At 38.7% G+C, this 26,433-nt stretch overlaps 1 protein-coding gene across 1 annotated transcript in view; it reads left to right on the forward strand.

The window, feature by feature from the left end:
* The window catches only part of KIFAP3 (kinesin associated protein 3), a 108,132-nt gene extending 84,048 nt beyond the window's left edge, over positions 1–24,084 (forward strand). Inside the window, exon 21 of the mRNA XM_025044005.1 lies at positions 22,658–24,084. Within this exon, the coding sequence (XP_024899773.1) occupies positions 22,658–22,766 (109 nt within the window). The 3' untranslated portion in view covers positions 22,767–24,084. The remainder of the gene's footprint in view (positions 1–22,657) is intronic.
* Positions 24,085–26,433: the final 2,349 nt, after the last annotated feature.

A 26,433-nucleotide genomic window follows, 5' to 3' on the forward strand; every position in this document is an offset into this window, starting at 1 on the left:
GAATAAACGATATTTTCAGTAGTGACTTTTGTGCCATATGATTTTGTCTACAATATTGCATGATTTCGATGCAATATTAGATTATATTGCATCACTGTTCTGATTTAAGTAAATATGAAAGTCAAAATAGGTCAAAAATAGATATATTTAGCAATAGATACTCAACATAAACTTCACTTTTTAAAGAATTGACCACAGAGACCTTATAATTTGCTTCTCCCTTATTGAAAATTATTTCTTACAAAAATGTTATTCACATTTAGGGTTCTGATAACATAAAATGGAGTGCACTCTGCCACGTCGGTAATTCTAAGATTGAAAGTCGGCAGTGTGTCTGGTCCTTCCTGTTTATTCATTTGCATGTGTTAAAACATTATGACAACAGATTCATTGATTTAATATCAATAAACATTTTCATTTTAAGACTTGCCTGTTAATTAACAGCATATATTATTAAAAAACAAAAACTTACTAAATGTTTTGTATATGCAAGGCACCGTTACTCATTTTATTTGCTTTTTGTTCTTGACGGCACATTTGCATAGGTCCCTAACCCTTCTTAGCTGTACCTAGTTTGGGATATTTGCAAGAGTTGCTTCTCAGTTTAGATGGAATTTTGTTAAATCATGATTAAAACACACAGAGTAAAACCTCTTTATAGAAACAGTAGGGTTAGGTAACAGGAAGGTATCTTGTTTACTTTTAATAATTGCTGTGTTTCAGAATATATTGTTAGATCTCAAAATATCCAGATCTGCAAATTTTTATTATAACTATATTTGGTTATCCAAATGACATTGTTTTTAATGTATATAAAACATGTATTTCAAGCTCGGTAATGTGTTATACCTAGGTATACCCAGTAGAAATAAATTTAAGTTTTTTCCACCTTCATCAGTATTAACCAATCAAATGTATGGTAAAATTTCTTGAATAATAAATCTATTCCTAAGAGATAATATTATATGACAGGTAAAATTATATTTAGGGTAATGAAGTGGTCATTTCCCTCTTAAACGTGTGAGAGGGTGAAAACATGAGAACAAGCCGTGCAACACAGTTCTGCTGAGAAAATCAAACCAATGCACATAAATGGTATTTACACTATGAGATTCTTGCTCGAACACGATCCTTACATTACATTGCATTTTCTTTCTGAATACTCCCATAGCGATTTTGCCATTTTTTTTTTCAGAAGATCAAATGCCTTAGGAGCCTTCTAAAAGTTTCAAGTAAAAATATGTTTAAGGCTTTTTTCTAAATCTAAGTATACAAAGAATAATAACTAGCATTTAGCTAGCATTTATATCATGAAGTATCTCATTCGATCATCAGAAAGTGTGTGAGATAGACAAGGCAAAGAATCGTATTGTACTATCTGGTTTGGGGCCAGTCCCTTAAAACTATCTGAACCCTAATTTCTACATGTCTTTCAAACCAGATAGCTGATAGAGAGAAGCCTAGGAGCTTGGTAAGAGCCAGCAGGCTCACTGTGCACCGTTACTGCCTGCAGATAGCAAGGCATGATATCACCCTGAGAGTGAGCTGTGTTTTAGAAAGTTTTAGAGTAAATGTTATTACAGTTTGGAGTAGGATATGTAGGTTTCGTTTTACCGCCCAACATATTGTTTACCTGTTTTGCTTTGATATATTTGACACGATTTACTGCAAAGTGGTGCTTTGGATTGCTTGTAGGCATGTTGCTGCAAACGTATTAACACATTAACCAGTTAGTTCACTACCATTACATTTTCTTAAGTAGTTTGTTCATTCAGTTTTTTGCAGGTTAATCCAATTAGTTGTATAACAAATGAGGATGAAATGAGTGGGGTAATCTCAGTCTAGAATGGTCAGTTGTCTCATGCAAGTCATTTATTTAGCTAATTAACCAATGTCAATGTTTATATACATGGTGCTATTGTTTTTTGTCTATAAATGAATCCTTATACATTAGTCTTGTCTTACTTGCTTAGACTTTATTATAGAGACAACGTCTTTCTAGCCTTGAAAAGGCAAGGATATTCGGGTCCACTGCTTGGACACTAATGATTCTAATGATTCCCATTTCCCAAGGAGAATTTGAATTAGGTTTTATTAGTAAATTGGGCCTATAACTTTTGAGGCCAGATTTTATTAGATTATCACACATCAGCATTAGCAAATTGTAAACTTTACTGAAATATAGAAATACAAGCCAGAAATCAAGGCTTAGAATTCTGGAAACTTGGGAAGATGTTTTACCCTAGAGAAATTATACTACTGACTTGGAAAAATATTTTAAGTAATTTACTTTCCTTTGGAAATTTAGAAGTAGGAGAAGTTGGCGACAGAACTGCCCTTATCAGGCTCGTGTTAATTTTCGCTCTGGTGACCTGAGCAAAGTTTTCGGAGGCATGCATGTTAGTTGTGTGTAAGGTCCAAAGGTGCTCCCAAAGAAAACCAAATTTGAAAACCAGATTTATTGTCACTTTATTAGGACTTTTCTTTTGGAGCAGAAATTTGGCATAACTGAGGCTATAAATTAAAAAAGTAATCTGAATATGACTAGATCCTATAGAAATGTTAACACATCAATTATGGTATAGCAGAAATGACAGGGAGTTAATCCAGTCATGACTGAGAAGTTAATTATAGCGCCACCATTTAAGTGCAATTATCTAGTGTTAAAGTTCATACATTTTTATATGTATTAATTGCATTTTTGTTGGCTGTAGAGAAATATAAAACTTAGTTGTAAATTTAAACGGAAAGAAAACAGAAAGTCCTTAAGCAAAGATGACTGCTTTTATATTTGACCTGTGAAATGCTCTTCTTTTCAAAAAAATTATGAGGTTTTCTTTGAGACTAGTATGCAAATTACCATCGGAAAGCCTTGCTTATTCATATTCTAATGAGAATAACAAAATGTAAGCAATTTGGTTGATAAGTACCACCACCCCCTCCAAAAAAATAAATAAATAAATAAGAGAGAGAGAGGGAACTAGAGCATGCCATCTTTTATTTCCTCAAAGTCTGGATTCAATGATTCTGAGCTGGGGGATATTTTCTAATTTAAGGTTGATTTATTCTAGCCCATCTGTGTTTTGATTGATTTAACAGTGTGATTTCAGTATTTATGAACAATTGTTAAAAATTTATTATATTAGAAATGTTAAACCAAATATTTTTTCTTAAATATTATTTGAAAAAACAGATTAAACCTAGAGCCTATAGATTTTTAAGTGTAATATTAATTAATTCTCATATTCTCCACAGTCCTTCCAGATGTACTGTTACAAATAGCTCACCCCTCAGATATGAGCCATATGGGCTCTTTAAACTGATTTGCACTTATTTTGAATAGGAATTGTACAGATTGCAGATGAATTATTAAAGTAAATGTACATTGCCAAATAAATCTAAGAGCAAAATAATAAATTGTAGTAAATGAGAAAGGAATGTGCAAATGAAGACCTGCCTGCTTTAATAAGCTTAGTGGTTTACCTTCTCAGTTTCAACCAAGAGAAGAGTTTCTTCTCTTTTTTTGTTATTGTGTTAAAAATGGAAAGAAAAAACGTCTATAAAACTGCTTACAGAAGTATCTAAGACAAAAACAAGGAAATATAATGTTCTAAACTCAGCCGGTCCAAACCACTTGAGCTGCTATGACAGCTCATAAAACAGAGTAGTTTTTAACTGGGCTCTGTTTTACATTGCCAAAGTGAATTTTCCTTGCAGGAAGTAGCCAGAGGGTTTATTTAGTTTCCAGTCCATGGCTTTGATCTTTCTGTACTGTCACATCTCGGGTTACATAGCTCTTTTTCACTGCAGTAAATCTGCAACAGTTAATGAGAATAAAATTTCCTCCTCCTCACTGATCGCATGCTGTTAAATGCCAAACCACAGCCAACTGCGTCTTTGCAGAATTTCAACTACAATGTATGAAAACAGTGCAATCAGTTTAATCTTGTTGTCTTTGTAATTCATTTTATTGGGCTTTCTTTCTTTTTAAGTGACCTACTTTATCAAGTAAGTGGTTGCAAGGCCAAACCTGGGAGAAAGATTTAGAACGTTAACAAACTGAGAAGAGGAGGCTGTGCCTGTGTCCTCGGAGGTGGGGTGAGGGGCCGAGCGCACGCTGTATTACCATTAAGATTCAAATCGGGTTTTTAGAAATCCCAAGGCTTGCTTCCTCCTCAAATAAAAGTTTGATATTTCTTTGGTTATGTCGTATGTTCAGTTACAACATAAATTTGTACTTGGCATGTAATAAATCAGAACATAATTTTTAACTTTTGATTGAAGAGAATATTCCTTAATATTTAATGGAGTTTAAAGGATTTCAGAAAACTTGATCTCTACATTATAAGAGCTATTCTTAAAGATAACATTGTCATAAACATCCACTAAACCATCCTATCAAATGGATCCTTATACATATCGGTTATATTATAAATCTGTTGAATAAATCAATGGAAATTTAAAGTCACATTTAAGCAAACTATTTTATATATTATTAAACATACTCATCTTCATGCTGAAATACAATAAAATCTCTTTTTTTTTTGGTACAATGAAACCTCTTGGTCGAGGCATTAACTTTGATTAGGTTACTATATATCATAAAATTTATTTTTCACTTATATCTTTTATCTTTTTTTACTCTCTTATTTTGTGTTTGGCAACTGGAATCTAACTTACCTCTGTCAAGAAATTTACTCTTAGAAGGCCATTTTAGATGATAGCTATTGATAAATAGGTTTCATTGATATTTATATAGGTTATTATAAAATATATAAAAGAAAGAAACCAGTTTCTAGTTTCTCACCACTGAAGTTACATTTACTGTTACCTTACAGCCATCTGATCCCACAGAAGAAATAATTTCTAGTCTCATGAAAATCAAAATGTTGGATATAAAACAATAGTGTATAATACCCATTCATTGATTTGGATAAATATCATAAAAACAATCACTAAAAATGTATTGCACCTCAGAATACTATTTCTAAATTGGGGGCAGTAAAGTCAGATCTCCTGATAAAACAGAGGATCCACTTGGGAAAGTGCCAGTTACTTATCCCACTAAGAAAGGAAGATGAGAAAGGAGTGATTTGAAAATTTTAAAAGAGAGAGGTGCGGTCCTACCCCTAGGCCTTCTCAGAAGGTGTATTAGGTATAACATAGTAATGTTGAACTTTAAAATTGTAGCTCGTACTCTTAGAATTATTGTATTTTCAGATAAGCCTAATTGTGTGTGCTTAAAGTATAGCATCATAGTTTGCATATGGAAAAAAAAAACGATGGAGGCTAAAAACAGAATTTTAGACTCTATCAGGGGGCAGCTGTTTTGTAGTTTGCTTCTTTGTTTTTCTGCAACTTTAAATCTTCATTTGCTGCAGCTTTAAATCTGCATCAGACCATTAGTTCATAACGTATCCCAAATTCTGGATTTGAAAGTCCGCAGAAAATTTCTATACAATATAAACATTAATTTTAAAGTTTTTGTTCTTAGTTTTCAAAAGAGAATGAGATTAAAAAATCTTAAGTGAAATTGCTCAAAAAAGTTTGTTTCTGGAACATGGACAATCCAGTCCAGTTTTAAATGAAATTACTGAAAAGAATTAGAAATAATTCAGACTTTAATGTCATATTGACTTAATCTATATTCTAATTCCATTATTTGAAATGTTATTCTCTAAAATGGTTTCAAATCTGTCTACAGTCTGAGATGTGTTGATTAATAATAATGTTGGCATTTATTGTAATATATTTACTGAGTATCAGGCGGTAGCTTATTGCTATTTGTGACATCCCTGTCTTGATTAAATCTTCACCACAGCTGGGGGAAGGAGCCATCATTCTTAAGAAAACCGAAGCTTATGGTTGGTTACCTTCCCCCACCCAGCCTCTGCTCTTACGTTTGCCCACCTTTCTCCCTTCTGCAATGAAGGACGTGTCCTTTTGTCAAAGTCTGGTCGGTCTGTTTTGCTCCGAATCCCCACCCTTTACGCCTGGCCCTTTCTGTCAGTGTATGAGCAGAACTGGACTGCCCAGAGCTAGCCTGTCTCTGTCTCCTTGTCACGGCCTGGCCACTGCCCGCGTCGCACTCCGGTCCGACAGACTTCTCCGGACGCCTTCCTGTTCACGCCTCGGTGTCTCCGGGCGCGTGGGAGCCGCGGGGATCTTCATGTCACCGTAACCGACAGGCCTTCCTCATCTTAACTCGTTTTGGCGCGCTGCCCGAGCCCCGCCGTTCGGCGCTTCCTGCTGTCAGCTCTCAGGTCGCCCCGTTTTCCTGCTTGCGCCTCAGCCCCTCGCCATCCTTCCCCGCACTCTCTGCGGGACAGTCGTCCTTTCTCCTTTAATGGCTTCCACCCTATTCAGCGCCCACACCACTCTGAAGGGCCCACTTCCCTCACCGCACCCGCCACCTCGAGCAGGGGGCCCCAACCCCAGCTGTGGACCGGTACCGGTCGTGGCCTGTCAGGAACCGGGCTGCACAGGAGGTGAGCGGCGGGCGAGCGAGCGAAGCTCCATCTGTATTCACAGCCGCCCCCCAGCGCCAGCATCACCGCCTCAGCTCCGCCTCAGGTCATCGGGCATTAGATGCTCATAGGACCACCGGTCCCTGGTGCCAGAAAGGCTGGGGACCGCTGGCCTAGAGGGTTTCATTCACACCTGTGGCTTCAGATACTGTCTGTGAGCGTCCGTTTTTCACAGACCTCCTGTCCTGAGCACCAGCCTTATGCCCCTCACTGCCTAACATATCCATCGGTGTGAACACGTCCGATGGAATGTTTAATAAAACCATCAGAGCTAACGTTCGATGCAAGGGGATTCTTCCCCTGGCCTCCATCTCAGTAACTGTCACCACCAGTCACTAGTTCAAGCCATCGACTTTGTAGCTGCCTTTCCCCAGCGCTGCCACCGTCCCGTGCAGACCGTCGCTACGGCCTGCTGGTTTTCCTTTGTAGACCGCGTCAGGTTCGGCTGTTCCCGTTTCCACCATCGTCTGTCACCTTGACTGTTCATTAATAGTCCTGCTGCTTTTCTACACTCACCTTCCCTTGCAGTCCATTTATTTTCACAGTACCCATCATGATCTTTCTATTATTAATGTTAGTTAATCAAATTATATAGGTTTTGGGTGTATATCCTGGTCTTTTTAAAGTGTAAATCAGATCATGTCTCCCACCCGCCTTCAGTGGCTTCTCACGCTCTCACGATGAAATGCCGACTCCTCGCCGTGGTCTGCGAAGTCCTGGGCGTCTGCCGCTCGCCTGCTCCCAGCCTCAGCTCGGCCGTCCTGCCCCGCAGACACGCCCCGGTCCTTCCTCTCTCCAGCGCCTTCGTGTTCACATTGACTGTTCTTCTGACTTTGGAGTGACTGGCTTATTCTTGTCTTTCAAGTCTCAGCTCATATATTATTTCCTCAGAATCTTCCTGACAAAACTATCAAAGAAGCTCTTTTCCGCCTATCCCCTGATCACTGTCTGTTTTAGCATCCTGACCACTTATTTTTGGTTCACTTGTTTATCTACCTCCTTCCATAAGAATGTAGTCTCCGGAAGAGCAAGAACTTTGTCTTATTCAAAGTTGTATCCGTGGCGCCTGGCACACACTAGGCCCTCTACAGATGCTTGTTTATTGACTCGTAAGGGCCAGAGCCAGTATTCAGACACACTGCCCGTGCTGTGTTTTATTTTCAATGTGAACTTTTTTTTTTCAATGTCTTAAATTTATACTTAATCTTTACTCTTTCAGTATTATCCTTTCAAATATGCAATGCAAAATATTTATTAAATACATAAGATATATATGTATATATTTAGCATTGTAATCTTGTATCATAAAATTGTTGGTAGGAACCTATGCTATATGAGAACATTTTTAATAACCTATATAAGATAAATACTGTCTTTTAAATTGCAGCATTTTATACAGATGAAGGTGCCTGTCTTCATGGGTTAGATTAGGGAATTCTTAGCACACAGGTGTTCTACCACGTATCTAATTGAGTATTCTGAGAAGTACTCATCTATGCTGAATGTAAGCATTCTCTATCAAAATATTTTTAAAGTTTATTGGGAAAAGAAACTTTTAATGTCCCAGTATTAACAAGTTTTGTATAAGTTTTTATTATCAAATATCCTAAGTTCTGTAGAAACATATTCTACATTATACTGAAAATGAATAGAGGGTTTCTTTGATCTTGTTCCTTTGCTATTACTTGGTCTTAAGTAATGACCTGTGAGTAACCAATAAATCAGAAGTATAACATATAGGCTGCTAGAGATTGCGATTTCCAAAAGATACTTTTCACTTTTAGAGTTTCTGTGATGACAAATGAAATTAACTTTACAGACTGTAAAGTAAAGATATAATCAAGGTAAGGATGTGCGCATGTTTTCTTTTGACACTTAAAATTTCCTTGATTCAGTAACCATTTTAATTGACAGGCACTAGGGTGGACTCTAGAGATAGTAAGAAACAACACTTTTACCCTAGAGAAGCTTATAGTGCAGGGTTAAAATATAATTTTTTGAGATGACCTGAAGTATCTTATTCTTTATTTCAACTTTATTTTTTTTAAAAAATATTTAAGAGCAATAGTATTGTTAGGCTTAGAGAGGAGATTTAGAAATTAATACCAAATACAGTGTCAGTCTTGGGACTTCCATGTTCCTACCTACTCTTATGTCATTCCCACACCTCGGCTAAGTGTGTGTGTGAGCGGGCACGTGCTTGTGTGTATGCATGTGTGTGCACGTGTTTGTGTGCGTTCAAATGGAATAAACATCTTAAACATTTCTGAATTGTCCTTAAGCTTAAGAGCACGCAAAACTAACCATCTTCGGAAAAGAATGCCACACTGTCTTAAATAATAAACACTTTTTAAAGGAGTACGCTACTTGGAGTGTTACCATTCTTTAGCTTACTTCCATTACGAAAGATTATACCTTTAGTATTTTATTACAGAAAAAAAAATCAGGCAATCCGGCGACAATGTTATAAGTGAATTATGTCTCAAAGCTGAAGAAAAGATAAAATTTTAAAAAGTTTTAAGATCCTGTGATGAATTTTCTTAGATTAAAAATGTAAATAGATTTATAGATTTAGACTTTTTGCATTTTATGCCAAGCAGTGCAATATTTGAAAAAGAATCACATTGTTATTGAAATGCAACCTCCTGAGCTATGTAGGCTGTTTACTACAACGCGGCGCTTCGGTGGTCTGGTAATTCACTCGGATTTAGTTATTTCTTTGTAACAGGGGCTGTTCAGTGGGATTAGTCCAGTTGGCAGATGATTTTTGCTTTCTAATAGAGATGATTCCTCTCTAGAAACATCTGTGTCCTACAAAATGTAATTCGAATAATTGTGAGATTTGAAGAAAGCTGTTTTATCAAGTTTATTGTAATTGTTGATTTTCGATGTCTTCTATCTCATGGATAAAGGTCTACTGAGTAGAGACCTTTCATTTTAGGTAGGTAGGTAGCTAGGTAACTAGGTAGGTAGGAAGATCGACTGATCGATTGGTTGATTGGTATTCCCAAGGGAACAAGTGACAAGTCTTTGAACTTGTTTTGATACCAACATCAGAGCTATTGATGACTTCTCAATACTCTTAATTGGGAGAGTTTTAGATGGCAAAGTTTGTTAAGGGGGTTAATTATAGACTATAATTCTGTAGATTTCACCTGTAGGAGTTTTGGGCCAGCTCGCAGCCTTTCAGTAGTAGCCCAGGTCACCTAGTAATCTCATGGCTCCTTATGCCCCCATCAATGAAATAGAACGCAAACTTATTTCCAAGGGATAAGTATGGATGGCTCTCTGTAGTAGACTCTAATTTCAAATGCTTCTCGTTTTTGTATTTGAGAAAAATGATTAGTAATTTTCTAAACTTTATATTTCTATTATTGAAATTATTGATGAATATAAAATATTTGTATGTCTATGTTGGTTTTTATGTCAAAGCTGCATATTTCTGTGGTCTCATGCCAGACTAGTGAGGCGTGATTAACAAATGCTTTCTTGTGCCCTCTGATTAAGTTAAAGATTAAAGTTAAAGTCTTGAATAGACTTATAAACAGGAGCACAATTAGTGATTTCCTAAGTATCTTCTCTTTTGTGGACCTAAGTCAGCATTCTATCTCGTGTAACATACATGTGTATTTTTAAGTTTTTGTTGTTTAGCTTTATCTAAAGTTGATATATCCCACTTTTTCAGAAACTCTTTCTATATCACGATTTTCCAGCCAAAAACAAGGCACTCTTACATTGGCCTGTCAGAATTTAAAAGGCAAAGTGGTCTTAAACAGGAATCCAGATTTGTGTGGACAGTATCGAGTGGCTAATTCGGAGCCCCTCGAATGTGAAAGGAAGGGAGGAGGCTTCTGTGAGCATAGTTAGGCAAGCCCATTTTTAAAATTGCAATCCTAACTTAAAAATCCCATCTTTTGAAGTTGATACAAGAAATCCCATAAAGCTCTATATGCATGGGTGTTCAGACTCCATGCTGAGATGTCTTTTGAGGTGGTAAATAAACAAGAATTCTTAAAAGCCCCAGAAACATTTTTTAAAAAGGCTTCTGGGTTTTAAGGAGTTTATAAATATTGTACTATTATAATTTAACTCTTTCTTTGTCTACACTAAGGGCAAAAAAAACCTGATTATAATTTCTGACAGTCGCGACTTGCTTTTCCCCAGAGTCTGGGGAGGGAGGCGCTGTTTGCCACCCGCAAGTGGGTCCCATGGTCATTTACAATAAATCAGTTACCTTTCCTCGTCCCGCGTACTTGACATAACTAACGTAAGCAGACAGTCGACCCTTAACCCGTGTGGGGATTCAGGGCAGCATCCGAGGGCCGCTGGAAAACCGCGCATAACTGCAGTCGCCTTCCGCATCCGCGGATTCCCAGCTCCAGAGCTGAGCCTTGGACAACTCGGTTTGAACTGTGCTGGATGAACAGTTGAAAAACCATGTATAAGTGGACCCTTGACCAAGGGTCAAGGAACCTATGTGCTAGTTTGAAAGACTGCCTAAAACCCTGTTCTGCCTGTAATCTCAACAATAGATGGTGCGTTCCCATCTCCCTAAAGAAGGCTCCTCGGAGTTGCCCAGTGTGCTTATAAGTCCCAGGCTGTAAGGTTGGCACAACCCAAGACACCGAACATCACAGAATGAAAACACCCCATCCTGAACACGTCCATGACCTGTGCCTTTTTAAGGAGAAGCCAGCGCCGTGTAGCAAACCTGAGTACAGGAATACACAGTGTGGAAAGTAACTAAAAACCTTACCTGGATTTACTACTTTCAGTATAAACTCACTGAATATAAAATAAGGTTAAGAAGCACGTAAAGAGACTTTGCCAGTATTTTTCATTGCTACAGATGTTGTGTCGTCCGCATCGGCCCTGGCAGAGTCGCAGGGTCTGACTGCGCGGTGCCCGGGGGCTGCGTGGTGGAAGGCGTGGTCGGCCGCAGCTTGTTTCCGTGCAGCAGCCGCTGGTTGTGCGGTGGGCACAGCGCCTGTGAGTTGTGCGAGAGCCCTGCCCTGTCTGTGCAGGCGGCACGTGGAAGAAGCGTGGAAGAAGCGTGCCAGGTGCGACCCAGGCTGTCTTCACTGTCGGTGCAGGTGGCAGGGGCCAGAGCTTTTAAAGTATTCTTAGGGAGGGCTCGCTCATTTTCATATGCCATGACCGTGACTGTACGAGTCTCTGCGCCGTTCCCGTCAGGGACTTGGAGATGATAATCTGGAGGCAGAGACAGGTGGGAAGGGGTAGCCATTATTCTTATTTTACAAAAAGAAATCATGACAAAGTCACAGATAGAAATGGAAACAAGTTATATCAGTGGAGACGTCACGTTCAGATATCCTGGGTTTGAGGTCATTGCACCTCTTTAAAAAAATTCAGGAGCTGTTGATAAGTTCATACTTGTTAGTTTTGCTAAATTTAGTAAACATAATTGTCAGTCCTTAAATCAAAGGAGAAAAATGCCCACATATGTCAGTGATAAAGAAAAAGTGTGATGTTTCTGTATGTTGCTTTGAAAATAATAACTTTAAAATATGGTAATAGGATACAAAGCTGAAAAATATTTGTTAGGGTCACGTATTTCTACGTTGCGGTCTACACTGAATTCAGTGTGCGCCCAAAGTGTGCCCATTCTGTGAAGGCGACACAGAAATAACTCATTTTATCATCAGATGACTGCAGTCCGGTTGGCCAGGATGATATAACCCCGTTCACACCTTTGCAGCCTGAAGTCAGCCTTAGGCCTAAGTAGATGAATCTACCTTGTTTATTTTTTTTTTATTTTTTATTTTTTTTAAAATAGACCCCTAATATAACAAATATATTCTCAAGGACCAAGAAAGCTTATAAAATTTAGAGAGTGGAGATTTGCTTTAGTACCTACTCTTCTAATGCTAAATGCAATGTTGGTACATTAGACAGTATACTGAGATCCTAAATGCTTTAGAGGATACTAGATAACTTCGAAATATTTATCTGACCTGTACTGATTACTGAGGTTACTGATTTAGTGGCTGAAAGCATTTGTATAACACTGTCCAATTAGAGGTTTTAAAATATTATAATAATTCAAGGAAATGCCTTTTTGTTGTATATTTGATAATATTGTAAACTTAGAATCAAATTTTCAAATTTTCGTGCTTAGCTATTAAAATCATGCACTTTCAATTTGTTTAAATATAGTTTCTATTATCCATACTCATACCCTTATTTTTAGAAAAATATTACTTAGTTTGATTTAGCTACAAAAAATAGTCTTTACTTATCAATCACCACTTGATTTTTATCAGCCAAAGGGAATTTGTAGGTTAGTTAGCCTAAAAAGGATTGAGACAAGTAAATGAGTAAGTAGACATGACATGAATTGGAAACTTTTCATTAAGCTTCGTACATTTGATAAGACTTTTGAAATTTTTTACAGCAGACATTTATCCACTTCTCATGTAAGGTAGTAAAAGTGAAAAGTTTCAAAACTATGTCACAATTTTCCCAAACTGTATTATTTAAGGACTTGGAGACAAGGTTATAACAGAAGCTTAACACTAAAGCTTCATTGATGAGAGACCGGTTCGCCAGTGGGATAGCGTGCACGTGAGATAACCATGTGACCTCGTTGGTTATGTCCGTGGGTCACACTTCTGTCTGTTTTATAAAGAAAGATGAGGAGTTGAGTTAGTCCATTCGTATAGTACTCGTGTTGATTTTATTTTAGAGTCTATTCCGTCTCTTAAACGTCTTCGTTTTGATAGTTTTCATTATCATTGTAAGATTCTGGTTGGTGCTTAAATTACAGTAACTGGAGGCCATTGTTCATATTTTAACTGGACTAAAAAGTTTTTAGATTAGCATTAACTTTTGAATTACGCTTCGAGTCTTAGACTTTACAGCATGTTTAGTTTCTTTTCGTTTCTTATTAGTATTTTTCAGTGCTTAATAGTCTCCTGCTCCCACCTCCAGCAAGGACTGTCCTCTCTGTTCAGCATCAGAAACGTTTTCCTCTTCGGCATGTGCTTTCTAGTTCCCCGAGCAGTATAAGCAAATTGGAAAGTTCAGCTGTCATTCTTGGAAGGTCATAGATCACACTAGCAGCCTGAGTAATCCAAGAGGTTTTAAGTATCATAGCATTTAGTTTAAAGTGAAATTTGCTCTGACAGGGCTGGCAGACCAATAGGAAAAAGAAATATTTGTGCTTGGAGAAGTGCACATGTAGAGACCAAGAGTATAACTGATGGCTGGAAGTGATTTCAGTCTAAAAAAACAAATCATTAAGAGAGTGCATAGGGGTAAAATACACAGTTCATATTTTAAAGAGTCTCAAAATGAACCAGCAACTAGGGTTAGCATTACATAGTAATTAGCTGTGGTGTTCAGGCTTTAACTCACGCGGTGCCAGACGGTATGGTTAAACTGCCACTGTGAAAACGTTGCTACCCACAGTATGTTCTCTACTCAGCCTACAGCAGTAATTTTTGTACCTTAAAAAACCAAGGTATTATGACAGATTATATAAATGTTGAACCAGTAACAGACAAACAGTTATTCAAAGGAGGTGCTAATGACTCAGTTTATTGACCTAGGGGTTGCTTAGGCAGTTCAGCAAGTTCCCCTCACATTGGTGGTGTGAAATGAGGCATTGCTTGATAGTGCAGGACTGCCCATCTCAAGAAGTCCTTGTACTTAACTGAAGAAATGTAAGTTAAAGATGGCTGGTGGCACACTTTCATTAATAGATTGCTGTAGAACGTTTGAGACCATTATAGATTTGAGTAAATATTCACGTCAGCTTGACAACCACATCTGACAGCTTCCACTAGACACTTATTAGAGTATTTTTTCTGGTAATTGCTGCAAATAAGGAAAAAGAAAATATATTCTAATAGCTGTAGTTTTTTCTTTCAAGTCATCGTTCTCTTCAAAAAAGCCATATTTGAGTCATAGGAATAGGAGGATTATAATTTTTTTCCTCGAATATGCAGAGAAAGAAGATAATAAGAGTAAAACGGAAAGGACTTCCAGCAAGATGGCAGACTGAGCCGACTGGAAGGGCCCCTCCCATATAGCTATGTAGGAAAGGTAGTCGGAGATATTTGTAATTTATGGCCAAATTCACAGAAATGCACAAAGCTAGTAAACATCCCCAGTGACACGTGTGCACACACGGAAGAGAATCACTCGCGAGGATACTGAACTAGGTGTAGGTTATGTGGTGTAGGGAGATGGGACTGAACTCCCTGTGTCAAGTTTGGAACTTCATGTGGCTGCCTTTCTCTCACAAGTTGAAAAGGGGACTAGGTGATTTTAATTCACCGGCCCAGGGAAGTGGCCAAAACTTGTCTTCTGCCCCGAGGCCCTAGGCTGGGAGAGTCGTCAGCCCGAGAAACAGAAATCGCAGTCTCGCTGCACACGTACAAGTGGGTTCAGAATTCACACTGTAAATCTCGTGTGGGAACCCCCAAGTTCAGAAATTATTAAAATTGTTTTAGGACAGTGAAATATCATAAATACAGAACCTCTCTGTAGAAATCTTTCCAAGCTCAAGGGCCAACGGACCGGCAAAACAATAAAATAAAGTAAAAAATTAAACCTGAACTTGAACACAAAAAATTACAAAGCTCACGAAGAAAGGACTATCATGAAGAACTGTCAGATGCAACAGTAAGAGTTAGGATGGTCAAGAACTAGAGTTAATAGAAAAATCTCAATGAGGCTATAAAATATAAAAAAAATAAAAAGGAATAGAAAACTTAATGCAATGATAATATGAAAAAGTATCAACTATAACATCTCCACATACAAATGTAATTAAAATACACTCTGGAGATAGGTAAACAGATTAAGATGCATAATGAATGATAGGAAACGAGCGTCAGTGACATGGATTATCTTTACCATTTGGAATAAATCCATGACTATTCTACACACGCTTCCCCCGTCATTAGTACAGGTCGGTTTTCATCTGAAGCATCTCAGTATAGTAACTAAATTGAAAGGATCTGTCCCCATGGTGGTGTTTTTCCCCTTAGAACTGACAGATGTCTTTTTTGAAAAATTTTTTTTTTTTAAATGAATTCCACCTGGGGTCTTTAAATACAACCTCCCACTACTCATATCATTTGTCCTTGATTTTGAGGAAAATATTAGTTTGATTTCACTAAAAATGTGATTTTTTTTAGTATTCTTTAGCCATTTCGTTTCAAAATAAAAGAAAAATTAATGATTATGCGTATAAAATAGTAAAACTAAATGGAAAATGACAGCTAGACTTGATTTTATTGGTGAAACTCATTAAAGACTGCTTAACTGCTCATTTTCTCAATAATACAAAGGCTTAAGTCCAAAGCGGTAGGTGACACCTTTGAGCAAACATATATTTATTACATATAAATGTATACAAATGAGATGCTATCGACAGGTTCAGTGAAGCTATTCGACCACAGCAAGTGCATTTACCATGCATGTATATTACGTTTTTCAGTTTATAATACATTATCTTCTAGCATTTTCATAGGCCCCCCACGGTCACAAGCTTTTTGCACATGAATGAGATATTCCTATTTAGCTCTAAGTAAATTATTTCACAGTTATAAAATGAAAACATTGGTTATATGAGAAAGCAGTGGAAACCGCCTTCTATCGATGTTATATATGCAGAGAAGTTTAAGTTTGAGAAGGCTCGCTCTAAAACTTTGTAGAGTATATGATACTCAGTGATAAGACAAGCTCCCCATCTAGTGGTTGGTCTGTAAATCACAGACATTTAGATCTCCATTTATAATACATCACTATACAAATAGGTATAACTTTATAGACATTATCTCATTCAAGCGACACTTTTCTTGTAACTATGTACAAGAATATCAAGAAAAAATGGTCGCTTCTGCCAGAATAGTCCAGCCCTTCATGTTGAAGACAGAGGCAAACTACTCATGCAGTCTGATTTTATCTGCATGGAAAACCACAGCCTCTTAGTTATTTGATGAAGCATAGTCCCTATTAAAGGGGCAAACTTTGTTTCATTCCTAATTATAACTATAACTTCTAAAATTTTTAACCAACTTTGAACTTTTTCCCTTTATTCTTGGTTCCCAAATAGTAAGAAAATCCATTTTAAAAGAAAAAGATATGTTTTTTTTTTTTGCATGAAATGTAGCATATTTGATTATTGCTTTTTCTGCCGGTGCCTCTATAGGCTCTCATTACTTCACAGTGGATAGCCATAGTATGATCTTAAGTGTTCCCCGTGCTTTTGTCTCTCAGCGTCCTTTATTATCGCAATTGTCCTTCTAAAGCGCAGAAGTAAGTCGTTCCCCTCTTAAAAACCATTGACAGCTCTCCAAAAGTATATAGTTCTTGGCCTGGCGTATACAGAACTTTCAGAATCCAGCCCTAGCCTCCCTTTCGAGCTGTATCTCCTGCCCCTTGCTTACTGAAACCATAGGAAATCATTGCTCTTCTTCAGCCCCTTCTCTCTCGCGCTCAGGCTCCCACGCTGTCGGGAATTCTCTCTCTCCACTCGTGAAGTCCTACCTGTCCTTCGAGATTCTTCCATCCATGCAGTCAGATACTCGTTGAATGCCCACTCCTCATCGGATACAGTGCTAGGCGCTTGTCATAGATATAACAATGAATAACACAGCCCTTCCCCTCATGGTGCTTGCATTATAATAGGAAATAAAGACAAATCCAAAATATAATGTTAGGAAGTGACAGATGTATTAAAATCAAAGTATTTTTTAGAAAGACTCTCTAGCCCCCACGATTCTTCCGTGACAGTTTGTACATGCCTCTGATACACGGTCGCGCATCAAATCAATGGCCGTCTTCTGTTCTTCTGTAGCGATTTATAAATGTACTAGGATAATACAGCCTCATGTGATGATCGGAATTTCGTTCCATATTAGTTGCCTCCAATCCATGGTCAGGGGCCATATCTTATTTATTATTGCCTTCCTAGAACCACATCATTTTTTTTTTTTTTTAAAGACTCTCAATACCATATACTAAACACATTGTAGGAACTCATGTACTGTTTGGATGGATGGACAGACAGACAGACAAAGGATCACTATTACATAGACCTAAATTTTCCATGGCAAATCATGCGTGAGCTGAAATTACTCTTGTATTGATTCGTAATCTACCTAGAAAGGAAGATAAACATGCTGATTTTGATTCTATGATTAATATATTGGAGTAATTGATAAAAAGTGAGTTATTCTGGAAAAATATTATCATTTCATACAGTTCTGTGATATCCTGGGACGCTTCCTGCAAAGAAAGTGTGTGTTAACTTTCACTCGACAGCCTCAGAACCCTTCCCGCCTTCGGTGCTGCCTGACGGGCCACAGAGCCACATAGTTAGTAAGAATCACTGTCGTAAAGGCCTTTGTCTTAGGTAGAATAGAACCCCCAAGGAAAGACCCAAAGTAAAAAGAAGAAACCCATGGTGGTTATAAGGGCAAAGTCCGTGTGTTTGTGTGCGTGTGCACACACAGCCATACACACGTGTACATTCAGTATAAGGTGGTAGTGACGCCTTAAAACACTGAGGATCAGCACAGGCGTAGCCCACACTGGTAGAATCAGAAATAGAATCTCATATCCTATGCTGGTTTCAGACCACGTCCTGAGTAGCACATAATTTTCAGCTTCTTCATTTTAAGAAAAATATTGAAAAAGTTGAAGTTATTTTAGAGAGCAAATGAGCCGGTAAAGATTTTAGAGACCGTGCCATGAGGACTGATTAAATGAAGGTTGTAAAACAGTCATATTAAAGGAGAGTTAGTCTTCTCAAGTGGTTCCAGGGGGTAATTCTTGGACTAATAGAAGCGGGTCCCAGGTCAGTGTGACAGAGAACTTTCTCACAGTTCGATGTGCCGCGCTGGCGTGACTGCCCCCACTCCGCAGTGAGCACCCCCTTCCCGGAGGGGCTCTGACAAGAGCGGGTGGACCTGTCAAGGCTGCTGCGGATGCACGTGTAGACTAGGTTATTCCTGAAAATGTTTCCGAGTCAAAGATTCTGTGAGCCAATGCAGAGAGAACTTGGCTTGAATTTATTTATTTATTTTTTGTAGCATACACTAATATATTCATTATTTACTCTGCATTCATTTTACCGACTTGGGAAATTCACAGAAGTAAACGACGTGTTGCTTTTGTCCAGTTTTATTAAATAATGATAATACTTTCCACCTATGCAGCACTTTTCATCCAAGGATTTCAAAGTGCTTTACAAATATGCACTGATTAAGCCTCACGAACAGCAGAGGTAGGTGAATTTCTTCTCTTCCCGCAGGAATGTCAGCTCTGGCACCGAAGTGTAATAAGGGCCTCAGATGCCTGGGACTCCTTACTGGCTTCCGTCCCCCCTGTAGTGTGCTGCATGTGAAGCATCACTCGTGCCTGGAGTTCTTTTCCTCCCCCTCTGATCACCCCAAGTTTGGAAGTCTAACGGATGCTGTTAAAAATTTGTTTGAAGCATTGCAAACATTAGAGAAAATTCAGTTTTCTGCTTGCTGAATGCTAATTAGATTTCTGAATTTTTTAAAAATAGAGTCTAGGTGTAGTTTTATATTTGTTGCCAAATTTTAAATATAATTTATTTGTGAAGAATTTGTCATTTTCCTTTCTAGGTACCCCAAAATGATGTTCTTGGGACATAAAACTTAATAGTAGATGGAGTTTGGGGGCCTTGCCTTTCCTAGCTGTCTTTTCACAGCAAACGCTGTTTGTAACCATTTCATTGAACTAGAATCAATATATTTTCAAGAAAAGGTCTTGCATTTTGATATTTTTCTAATTTAAAAGTCCAAAATATGATATCTAGACATTGAGCATAAAGGTTAAATAACACTACATACATAACTAGCCCTGCGAAGAAAAAGTGGTCTAGTGGAGGCTTATTCTAACCAGGGGGACACAAGGCTTTCTGTGCAGGTCAGGAGGACCAGGGAGAGAATGTGACACAGAGACACACGCGGTGCTGGATTAAGTCCCCACGTAGATTCCCAAACCCGCAGACGCGAATCTCAACAGAATGGTCACACTGTGCACCTCGGCTCCGTCTCCCTCGCTTCCCAGGGTCCTCGGTGAGCGCGCCAAGTCCCTGTGACCGTTTACTCTGTGTTGGTGGCTCAGGAAGGTGCACGTTTTGCTGCCACACTCCCCTTTCACATTCACGGTTTCCAGCCCTTTCTCGAAGAATTTACCTACAGAATGTATCATCTTCCATTTAAAGGCAAACACGATTAGGCTCTCCTGGTTTTGAACCAGATTCAGCATTAACAAGGCTACATCCTTATCCCAAGGGAGAAAGTAGAGTAAATGTCCACATGTCCCCAGAGAATATCTGTCTATAGGTTTTAGCATCCCGAAAAGTCCAATCTCCTCACTATATTAGAACCAAATGAAAATTAAAGAATCAAACTATTCGGATTCAGAGTGAATTTTCTTTAAAACATATTAATCACAGGAATCTAGTTGATCTTTCATAGCACAAAAGGACCAAGGACTTATAGCAGAGTACCATCCAAACTGGCCATAACGGTTTAGTCTTCAGACAGCAAGTACACCTGGAATACGATGGGTAATTCTGGAAAAACTCATTTTAAGAGTTGGTTTCAAATTTTATTCCTCCTGTGAAAGTTCAAGACATTTTGTCCTGGACATTGTACCACACACAGGTGTCTCTGCATAAGTAGAACTCAGTCACGGTAAGCTTGCAGGCTCAAACTGACACTCATCCGTGTTCTAGGTTAGGTCTGACTTTCACTGGCTTGGGCAGCAAATTCTCACCAACAGTGTGACTGATGTTAAAAAAATAAATCCATCTGTCAATGTACAGTGAAAGGTGTAACTGTCACACAGATCACATAATGTCTTCAGTTTATTCTTTACCCTGTTGGCAGGCCACATGAGAAAATGATCAGAAGTTTGCCTATTTGTCATAGAAATTAAAATGGACAGCTTTGCAGTTTGAATGATGTCCGCAGACCCTCAGAACCGTGGCCCCTTCCCGGGAGCACAGGGCTGCGGGAACGGCGGGCCCTCCCATGGCAGCGTAGGTCCCCCAGGGGTTGCTTGGGCACGGCCTCCGAGGAGCTGCTTGTTCTGTGCAGGCGGGCCACAGACTCCTTCCCGAAGGTCACCCTCTTGGAGGTAGAACACAGTCCTGTTGCTACCATGTCCTCTGGGAGGTGTTCTGTTCTGAAGGTGCCTCTGCATGTTTCTTCACTCATCTACTGTGTGCTGCTTGCTTCCAAATTCTCGAAAGCGATCTCATCACAACCCTTATGCAGCACTTTTCATCCAAGAAGCAAAGACAAAATTAACTTGAGTTTAACCTAAGTCCGCTGCTATTCAGCCTCGGAAGAGATGCTGAAAAATGCATAGAGCGGCCGAAGGCAGGTCATAAGCAGACAAGTGGAAAAGGAGGGAGCCGAAATCCTCAGGCGGTACAGTTAGCCTTAGTGCTTTAAGAAAAAAATGTTCAACAGCCAGCTGTTCCTCTAATTTTAAACTGCTACAGGTGTATCTTAGCTCATGACCTCCACTGACTTCTGAAACATCTTTAATCGGCTACCTCTAATTGCCTTGATCATAAAATGTAATCTTCCCATAGGACGAAGGTAGGCAGGGTGTGTTTATATTTTGCCATTTCAAGATAAAATTCAAACTTAAAAATTGCAACCAACTTTCAGAAGTTATAGACACAGTTTTTGATATAGAAAGAGCCCAAAAAGTTTGACTTGTCCAGGATCACTCACCACACATGCTAACCTAGATCTTGTATTTCATGAATTCCATTCCCCCGAGAGGTAGAGCCACATGATTCATGTGCCCTATGTGGATTCTGACTCTTTACATTTAGTATAAAGCCCTGTCCCAGTACACACACACACACACACACACACAGAGTCTAAAACCTTAATATTTTAATAGTTAATTCTAAAATGTTTTAACAGTCTCATTTTGAGTTGTGAGAGGATGTTAATGCCTGTGTGAATATATTTTTAATCATTGAGATTTTGCTGATAAAAAGTGTCTTTCTATCTAATTTCAAAATAATCTTAAATCATTTAAACATATTTCTTTTTTTCAGAGCTTACATTTCTGCAGTATAAAGTGTTTCCGTGGATTGGAAATACGCTCGCTAGCATTCACCGCATGAGCTGTGCATGAGCATGTTATAGCTGCCATATTTGCCTGGCAAAATAAGTAGCTCGTCATTTTGCTAAGTGTTGGGTAATTCTCTGGTCTTTAAAAAGTGCTTTGGAAAACATTCTCTTCTAAATAATTTATTAATAGATGAAAACTTTTTTTAAAGTAATAATCAAAATTTATCCATTTTCAAGATACCTTTAATAGCTGAAGGCTATCTTTAGGCTTCTGTTGTTTCCATAGAATAAATTGAACCAAAGTTTATAGTTACCTTGCTGTCACTCAAAAGAAACATATACTATCTAGCAATTATTTTTGCATTGAGTCAGAAGGATTGCAGATCAAACCTGGATAACTTTGAAATTTTGTAAAATTTTTCATCATCTTTAGTCATACGCTTTTAAACCTGGATAACTTTGAAATTTACCTGGATAACTTGTAAAATTTTTCATCATCTTTAGTCATACGCTTCCAGTATGATTTGGCTCTGAGTGAAAGTTCACTGCTTAGAATCAAACTGCATGTCCTTACTAATATTGGATCAGTCCTGTGTCTTTATCTGAAGAGATCTCATTATAAACAGCAAAACTCACTTTTCTACAGTTTTAGTTTTATCATTCGCTGGCAGTGTATTTCTGACAATTGCTAGCATGTAAAATCTTCACATTCTGGCCTAAAAGCCATGTAGGAATATAACTTATTAAAACTTTTCCGATCTGTCCTCCTCTTTGTCGTGAATGGTACCCAATGACAGAGGTTTCCAACATTTTTAACACACATTGTTATAAGTAAATATTTATCATATACATTTTTGTGGCTGTATTAATTTTAAAAAGAAAAAGGGTTAATGACAGCCACACAAGTCACCTGCCGCTAGGCAGAGAATCTTGGCGGTGTCACGTTCCACGCCTCTTACTTGACCTACATCTGTAGCTGGGATGAAGAACTTAACTTACCGTTTCTTTTTCTCTTTTTAGCCTTGGGATGGATGGCTTCGGCCAGTCAGTCGGCATCCTGGGGCGCCCCGCCACGGCTTATGGATTTCGCCCTGACGACCCATACTACTACGGCTTTGGCCCACGATGAATCCCCGTCCACGTGCACGCTCGGCTTAGAGGAAACGTGTGGGTTGGGCTAACTCTGACCCTCGGGCTAATAATGCATGTTGAAACTGCCGTGGGTCTGTCTGTGTTTCTTGTCATGTTCCATGTTGCTCTCTGCAGATTAACCCTGCCCCTCCCGTCCCGCGTTCGGTACAGCGGGTGCTCGGCACTTCACTCCTCAAACCACTTCTTGACCCTGGATGATAGTCCTCGTGAGACTCAAAAGTTACTGCTGAAAAGCAACTAGGCTGGAAAACAAACTCTACATTATGTACATGAAGTGACTCATTCTATTAAAAAGAAGCATAAAGTACAAATGAATTAGTGAAAGTCATGTGTTTCTATTTAATGTGTTTCGTTAGGAGTTGCATGCTTATTTGGGTGCATATGAATTTTTTTCCTGTCCTTTTTTCCCCCTTGTGATATGTGCTACCTTTGAAATGTATACAAAGATGTCACCTTTTTATTCATGCCGTGTGCCTGAAAGGTTGCTTCCCAAAGTTACGATGAGTTTTCAATTAACAATGGAACATATGCTTGTTATGTTATATATAAGTAGAGTCTGTTCAGCTGTTTGAATTCATGTATTTCTGACAGTAATATAGACAACCTGGGACATCCGTTAATATACATGAAACTAGACTAGTATTGGGCTTTTAAATTTTATTTCTGAAATCTGAAGTATGGAAAAGCGACAGGTCTCATTGAGGAAAACGAGGGAACAGAATATTTTGCTCACTATGAGATACTCATTCTCCGTTTGTTCATTGTTTTTATAAGGTAGATTTAGGTAGTAAGAAATGGAAAGTCCTAATTCTGAGTTTTAAATGTTACAACATTGTAATGTTATAATGTTGAAAATTTAAAGCAAAATAACTATAATCTAGAGATATTTCCTTGAGCACTTGCTGTGGAAGGAATTATATGAGACTTTTAAAGGAACACATGAATCAAAGACAAGGCTTCTGTTCTTGAATTTAAAACCTCATTGTTTTACACTATTTACTGGCTTGATTTATAGTTTAAGCATAGAATTGTAGAGCTGGAAAGGGCCTATGAAATAATTCAATCCATCTGCTTATTTGAAAAATCAATCATATAAAAATTTTAAATATAAATATCAACAGATTTTTTAAAACTACTTCATATGTATAAGGAAGTATATGATGCTCTTTAGGGAATATGTGAATCTAAAATATGATTTGTGTCTTTGAGCTTACAACCTAATCAGTCTTTCTAAAAACACATTTGTCCTAGTTTTCTATTTTAATCATAGAATATTAAAGCTTGAAAGGACCCTAGAAGCAACTCTCGAATTCTTTCTTTTAAATGATGAAACAATGTCCAGGCGAGAGTAAGTGGTTTACCCGAGCTTACCTGTTTCGGCAGTGACATAAGCTGTCTCCCTGCCGCCAGTCTAGGAACTTCATTCACTGTCTTGCCTTATTATTTGTCATATGTACAAAGTATAACTATACATCAGTGACATTAATAGAAAGATAAAGCTAACATTCTATGGCTTAACTTACCTCATACTATTACAAAGTGATTTTGGAAGAACAGACGAAGGAGCTAACACATAGTACTTAATACGTGTTAGCTGCTGCTACCATTACCTTGTTTTATTTTTTCATAGAATTTATCTGAATTTATCTTTGTTCATTTACATACTTACGGTCTGTCTGTCCCCCTCCTGCCAACCCCCTAAGATGTGAGGTCTGTAAGAGGAAGGACTTCATCTTGTCTTGTTTGCTGGTGTTTCCCTGGTCTCCAGAGCAGGGCCTGGTCTACAGTGAGTCCGTATAAAGCATTTGCTGACTAAGTGAATGAGCACGGAGGGGCTGTCGGGAAAACCTTAGAGGACCTGGCGAAGTACAGAGTTATTTAGCTCAGATCCAGCTTCACACATGGTAGCTTGGAACGTACATGGTGGTGCAGGGGGCAAGGCGCTTCGAAAATCTAAAATGACATTCTTAACACTAAGCTACTTAATCATTTTTTTTTAAAAAAAAACTTTATTTGATTCCCTCAAAAAAATCACTTTTCCGCAATGATTGTATCTTCCTTTTTCTTAGTTGTCAGCACAGTGCATGGCACAGAAAAGATGTGTGTTAAATACCTGTGGAATAAACAGTCTATAACAGGAGGTTGTAAGTTCTAGACCATTTGTAAAGCGTTTACAGTTTACGAAGCTGGGCATTATTACTTACAACGTGGGTATCGCGATGTCTGTGGTTGACTTTAAGCTTCTTCAGCATAGACAGTGATGCTCTGTGTGCGTTAGTTGGCTGAAGGTATGCCCTGGGCACAGCCAGCCTCCTAGTAATCAGGAGTCCACACTCTGGGGGTAGCCAGCTGGCATCAAAACAACACCGGTTGTTTTGCTGTTATCATAATGTCTCATATGGGTTTTTATTGGCAAAAATAACAGCTTATTATCATAAATAGTAGAAATGAGGTCTCAAAAGAAGTCAAGATAGGTGAATTGGCTAAACTATTTTAGAAAATGCTCTCCACTCCTAAGTAAACAGGGTCTAAATTCAAGGGGTCTGCAGCCTTTGGAGATGCCGTCTGAGGCTTCGTCCCTAACGGCCCTGGCTCTGCCCCTGGTCTGGGAGATTCCTGGTGCCAGATGCCGACCGTGGTAACAGAATCCTGCCCCTGCAGCACCAGAACGGCTGCTCGGCTTTCCAGTGCAGGGTGGTGGGCAGACCTCGCACTGCACGCTCGGATATGTAGCCGCTATCCATTGCACACGCAGACGTGGCTAGTCCAAATTGTAAAACATATCACATTCTGAAGACAGTACAAAACGTAAAACATCTCAATAACTTTTTATATTGCGTGCATGTTTAAATGGCAAACTTCTGGATATACTGTGTTAAAATACAATGTTAAAATGAACGTTTTACTATTTTTAATGTGGCTACTTGAAAATTTTAAATGACAGGCGGCTTGAATTCTATTTCTGTAGGACAGCACTGACAGTGCAGAAAGCTCTGCTGTCGTCAAGCTTACAGGATGGACGAAATGTTATTTGTGCCTGCCTCCTAGTAAATATTTAATACATTTCTGAAGAATTTGGTAAGCCAGTTGCTGTCACTTAACATGGTCCTTATCCATCTTTAACTTTTAGCTACTGTGACCGACCAGAAAGAACGTAAACATTTTAGATGAGTAAGTGATTTAGGTCAGCTGTCAACTGTGAGGTGGAAGCTTTAATTAGTAGTGACTGCTACCACGCCCATGCAGACGGTAACAGGGAAAATATGTTGTGCTTGCTTGGGAAAATGTTTTAAAACTATTAATGTATATTCACTTTAATCTCACAACACCCAGTTAATGAGAAACCATTAATATTGATTACAGGTCCTATTTTTGATAGCTCCAATTTGACTCTTCGGTGAATTGAGTGGAACTGCGGGCTTCCCGTCTCTGGAGCTGAAGCCGGAACCCCCGAGGCCCGAGCCAGCTCCGGGCGCCCGTGCGCACGCCAAAAGGCGCAGCCACAGGTCGGCGACGTCGCGCTCCGACGTCCTCGCCGATCGCCGGACTCCCCGCCCCGCCCCCTGCTCTGTGCGGGAAGCGGCCGGGGCCATTTTAGATGCGGGCGGAAGTCACGTGAAAGCTGTGCGGTTAAAAGCCCGAAC

This window comes from Pteropus alecto, unplaced genomic scaffold (genome assembly GCF_000325575.1).
Source record: "Pteropus alecto unplaced genomic scaffold, ASM32557v1 scaffold101, whole genome shotgun sequence".
NCBI classification, from domain to species: Eukaryota; Metazoa; Chordata; class Mammalia; order Chiroptera; family Pteropodidae; genus Pteropus; species Pteropus alecto.